The sequence below is a fragment of the Lampetra fluviatilis genome, unplaced genomic scaffold (assembly GCF_964198595.1).
Source record: "Lampetra fluviatilis unplaced genomic scaffold, kcLamFluv1.1 SCAFFOLD_827, whole genome shotgun sequence".
Taxonomy (NCBI): Eukaryota; Metazoa; Chordata; class Hyperoartia; order Petromyzontiformes; family Petromyzontidae; genus Lampetra; species Lampetra fluviatilis.
Window position 1 is genome coordinate 37,501 of NW_027620884.1, and position 5,000 is coordinate 42,500.

Consider the following 5,000-nt stretch of genomic DNA (forward strand, 5'->3'; position numbering starts at 1 on the left):
GTTGCTGATGATGATGCTGATGATGATGATTATGCTGCTGTTGCTGATGATGATGATACTGCTGCTGCTGATGCTGCTGTTGCTGATGATGATGCTGATGATGATTATGCTGCTGCTGCTGCTGATGCTACTGCTGTTGCTGCTACTGCTGATGATGCTGCTGCTACTGCTGCTGCTGATGATGATGTTGCTGCTACTGATGATGATGTTGCTGCTGCTGATGATGATGTTGCTGCTACTGCTGATGATGATGTTGCTGCTGTTGCTGATGATGATGCTGATGATGATTATGCTGCTGCTGCTGCTGATGCTACTGCTGTTGCTGCTACTGCTGATGATGCTGCTGCTACTGCTGCTGCTGATGATGATGTTGCTGCTACTGATGATGATGTTGCTGCTACTGATGATGATGTTGCTGCTGCTGCTGATGATGATGTTGCTGCTGCTGCTGATGATGATGCTGCTGATGATGATGATGATGTTGCTGCTGCTGCTGATGATGATGCTGCTGATGATGATGATGATGTTGCTGCTGCTGCTGATGATGATGTTGCTGATGATGATGATGCTGCTACTGCTGATGATGATGCTGCTGATGATGATGATGCTGCTGCTGCTGATGATGATGCTGCTGATGATGATGATGCTGCTACTGCTGTTGATGATGCTGCTGATGATGATGCTGCTGATGATGATGATGATGCTGCTGCTGCTGATGATGATGTTGCTGATGATGATGATGCTGCTACTGCTGATGATGATGATGATGTTGCTGCTGCTGCTGATGATGATGCTGCTGATGATGATGATGATGTTGCTGATGATGATGTTGCTGATGATGATGATGATGTTGCTGCTGATGATGATGCTGCTGCTGCTGATGATGATGTTGCTGATGATGATGATGCTGCTACTGCTGATGATGATGCTGCTGATGATGATGATGCTGCTGCTGCTGATGATGATGCTGCTGATGATGATGTTGCTGCTGCTGCTGATGATGATGATGCTGTTGCTACTGATGATGATGATGCCCCCCCTCCCCCCTCCCCCCCAGGCTGTGTGGAGAGGGGGGGGCGGGCCCCCCAGCAAAGCGTCGCGATCGCAAAGCGCAGAAAGTGGAGAACGCCATGAGGGCCTTCCTCGTCACCAACTCGCTGCTTGTGCTCTTCGGGGTGCTGTGTCTGGTGCCTAACCTGCAGCTACAGGTTAATATCATCATCATCATCAACATCATCAACATCATCATCATCAACATCATCAACATCATCAACATCATCATCATCACCATCATCACCGCCTTCCTCGTCACCAACTCGCTCCTTGTGCTGTTCGGGGTGCTGTGTCTGGTGCCTAACCTGCAGCTACAGGTTAATATCATCATCATCAACATCATCATCAACATCATCATCATCAACATCATCAGCAGCATCACCATCATCACTAACATCACCACCATCACCGCGTTCCTCGTCACCAACTCGCTCCTTGTGGTGTTCGGGGTGCTGTGTCTGGTGCCAAACCTACAGCTACAGGTTAATATCATCATCAACATCATCATCATCACCACCACCATCACCACCACCACCATCAATACCATCACCACCATCACCACCACCACCATCACCACCACCACCATCAATACCATCACCCACCATCACCATGGGTTCTTTCAGATGCCTCACAGTGACCCCCCAAATCGCCCCTCCCCTCCCCCCTCTCCCCCCCTGGCCCCTCCCCCTCTGGCCCCTCCCCTCGCCCCTCCCCTCCCCCCTCTCCCCCCCCTGGCCCCTCCCCTCCCCCCTCTCCCCCCCTGGCCCCTCCCCCTCTGGCCCCTCCCCCCTCTGGCCCCATCCCCTCGGTCCCCTCCCCTCCCCCTCTCCCCCCTGTCCCCCCTCGACCCCCCGGCCCCTCCCCCCTCTCCCCCCCCTTCTCCCCCCTCCCCCCTCTCGCCCCCTCCCCTCGCCCCTCCCCCCCTCGCCACTCTCCCCCCCTCCCCCCTGGCCCCCCCTCCCCCCCCTGGCCCCTCCCCCCTCTCGCCCCTCCCCCCTCTCGCCCCTCCCCCCTCTGGTCCCTCCCCCCTGGCCCCTCCCCCTCTCCCCCTCTCGCCCCTCCCCCTCTCTCCCCTCCCCTTCGCCCCTCCCCCCTCTGGCCCCTCCCCCCCTGGCCCCTCCCCCCCTGGCCCCTCCCCTCGCCCCTCACCCCCTCTCGCCCCTCCCCTCCCCCCCTGACCCCCGCCCCCCCTGGCCCCTCCCCCTCTGGCCCCTCCCCCCCTCCCCCCCTGGCCCCGCCCCCCCCTGGCCCCGCCCCCCCCTGGCCCCGCCCCCCCTCCCCCCCTGGCCCCGCCCCCCCTCCCCCCCTGGCCCCGCCCCCCAGATCGTGTCGTTCGTGGTCCACACGGTGGTTCGAGGCTTCATCCACTCGGCCGTGGGAGGCCTCTACGCGGCCGTGTGAGTACAGGCAAAGCTCCCCCAGGTAGCCTCCTGCTGGGCAGCAGGGGCAAGTGCTGTTAGACAGCTACAGGCAAAGCTCCCCCAGGTAGCCTCCTGCTGGGCAGCAGGGGCAAGTGCTGTTACACAGCTACAGACAAAGCTCCCCCAGGTAGCCTCCTGCAGGGCTGCAGGGGCAAGTGCAGCCGTGTAAGTACAGACAAAGCTCCCCCAGGTAGCCTCTTGCAGGGCTAAAGGGGCAAGTGCAGCCGTGTGAGTACAGCCAAAGCTCCCCCAGGTAGCCTCCTGCAGGGCTACAGGGGCAAGTGCAGTCGTTTGAGTACAGGCAAAGCTCCCCCAGGTAGCCTCCTGCTGGGCTACAGGGGCAAGTGCAGCCGTGTGAGTACAGGCAAAGCTCCCCCAGGTAGCCTCCTGCTGGGCTACAGGGGCAAGTGCAGCCGTGTGAGTACAGGCAAAGCTCCCCCAGGTAGCCTCCTGCTGGGCAGCAGGGGCAAGTGCTGTTAGACAGCTACAGGCAAAGCTCCCCAGGTAGCCTCCTGATGGGCTACAGGGCAAGTGCAGTCGTTAGTACAAGCAAAGCTCCCCCAGGTAGCCTCTTGCAGGGCAGCAGGGGCAAGTGCTGTTAGACAGCTACAGGCAAAGCTCCCCCAGGTAGCCTCCTGCTGGGCTACAGGGGCAAGTGCAGTCGTTAGTACAGGCAAAGTTCCCCCAGGTAGCTTCCTGCAGGGCCAAAGGGGCAAGTGCAGGGGCAAGTGCAGCCGTGTGAGTACAGGCAAAGGTGCCCCAGGTAGCCTCTTGCTGGGCTAAAGGGGCAAGTGCAGTCGTGAGTACAGGCAAAGCTCCCCCAGGTAGCCTCCTGATGGGCTAAAGGGGCAAGTGCAGGGGCAAGTGCAGTTACACAGCTACAGGCAAAGCTCCCCCAGGTAGCCTCCTGCTGGGCTAAAGGGGCAAGTGCAGGGGCAAGTGCAGTTACACAGCTACAGGCAAAGCTCCCCCAGGTAGCCTCCTGCAGGGCTAAAAGGGCAAGTGCAGGGGCAAGTGCTGTTACACAGCTACAGGCAAAGTTCCCCCAGGTAGCCTCCTGCAGGGCTACAGGGGCAAGTGCAGTTACACAGCTACAGGCAAAGCTCCCCCAGGTAGCCTCCTGCTGGGCTAAAGGGGCAAGTGCAGTCGTGTGAGTACAGGCAAAGCTCCCCCAGGTAGCCTCCTGCTGGGCTAAAGGGGCAAGTGCAGTCGTGTGAGTACAGTCAAAGCTCCCCCAGGTAGCCTCCTGCAGGGGCAAGTGCAGCCGTGAGTACAGGCAAAGCTCCCCCAGGTAGCCTCCTGCAGGGCTACAGGGGCAAGTGCTGTTACACAGCTACAGACAAAGCTCCCCCAGGTAGCCTCCTGCAGGGCTACAGGGTCAAGTGCAGTCGTGTAAGTACAGACAAAGCTCCCCCAGGTAGCCTCCAGCAGGGCTGTAGGGGCAAGTGCTGTTAGTAGCAGCATCAGCACCACCACTCTCTCCAGGGGCGTGCTGAGGATGATGTTGATGATGTTGATGATGTTGATGATGATGATGGTGATGTTGATGATGTTGTTGATGTTGATGTTGTTGATGTTGTTGATGTTGATGATGATGTTGTTGATGTTGTTGATGTTGATGATGATGTTGATGATGTTAATGATGATGTTGATGTTGTTGATGTTGTTGATGTTGATGATGTTGATGATGTTGATGATGTTGATGTTGTTGTTGATGTTGATGTTGATGATGATGTTGATGATGATGTTGTTGATGTTGTTGATGATGTTGATGTTGTTGATGATGTTGATGATGATGTTGATGTTGTTGATGATGTTGATGATGTTGTTGATGTTGTTGATGTTGTTGATGTTGATGTTGTTGATGTTGTTGATGTTGTTGATGTTGATGATGATGTTGATGATGTTGATGATGATGTTGTTGATGTTGTTGATGTTGTTGATGATGTTGATGTTGTTGATGATGTTGATGATGATGTTGATGTTGTTGATGATGTTGATGATGTTGATGATGATGTTGATGTTGTTGATGTTGTTGATGATGAAGTTGTTGTTGATGATGTTGATGATGATGTTGATGTTGTTGATGATGTTGATGATGAAGTTGTTGATGTTGATGATGTTGATGATGAAGTTGTTGATGTTGATGATGTTGTTGATGTTGATGATGTTGTGGATGTTGTTGATGTTGTGGATGTTGTTGTTGATGTTGTTGATGTTGATGTTGATGATGATGTTGATGATGTTGTTGATGTTGATGTTGTTGATGTTGATGATGTTGATGATGTTGTTGATGTTGATGATGATGTTGATGTTGATGTTGTTGTGGATGTTGTTGATGATGTTGTTGTTGATGTTGTTGTTGATGTTGTTAATGTTGTTGATGTTGATGTTGATGATGTTGATGATGTTGTTGATGTTGTTGATGTTGTTAATGTTGTTGATGTTGATGTTGTTGTTGTTGATGTTGATGTTGTTGATGTTGTTGATGTTGTGGATGTTGATGTTGTTGATGTTGTTGATGAT

At 54.1% G+C, this 5,000-nt stretch overlaps 1 protein-coding gene across 1 annotated transcript in view; it reads left to right on the forward strand.

The window, feature by feature from the left end:
* LOC144954486 (large neutral amino acids transporter small subunit 4-like) overlaps positions 1-5,000 on the forward strand; it is a gene marked incomplete at both ends in the record, with an annotated part of 23,017 nt that overhangs the window by 16,011 nt on the left and 2,006 nt on the right. The window contains 2 exons of the mRNA XM_078884974.1: positions 1,058-1,208; positions 2,377-2,450. Coding sequence (XP_078741100.1) covers positions 1,058-1,208; positions 2,377-2,450 — 225 coding nt within the window. The remainder of the gene's footprint in view (positions 1-1,057; positions 1,209-2,376; positions 2,451-5,000) is intronic.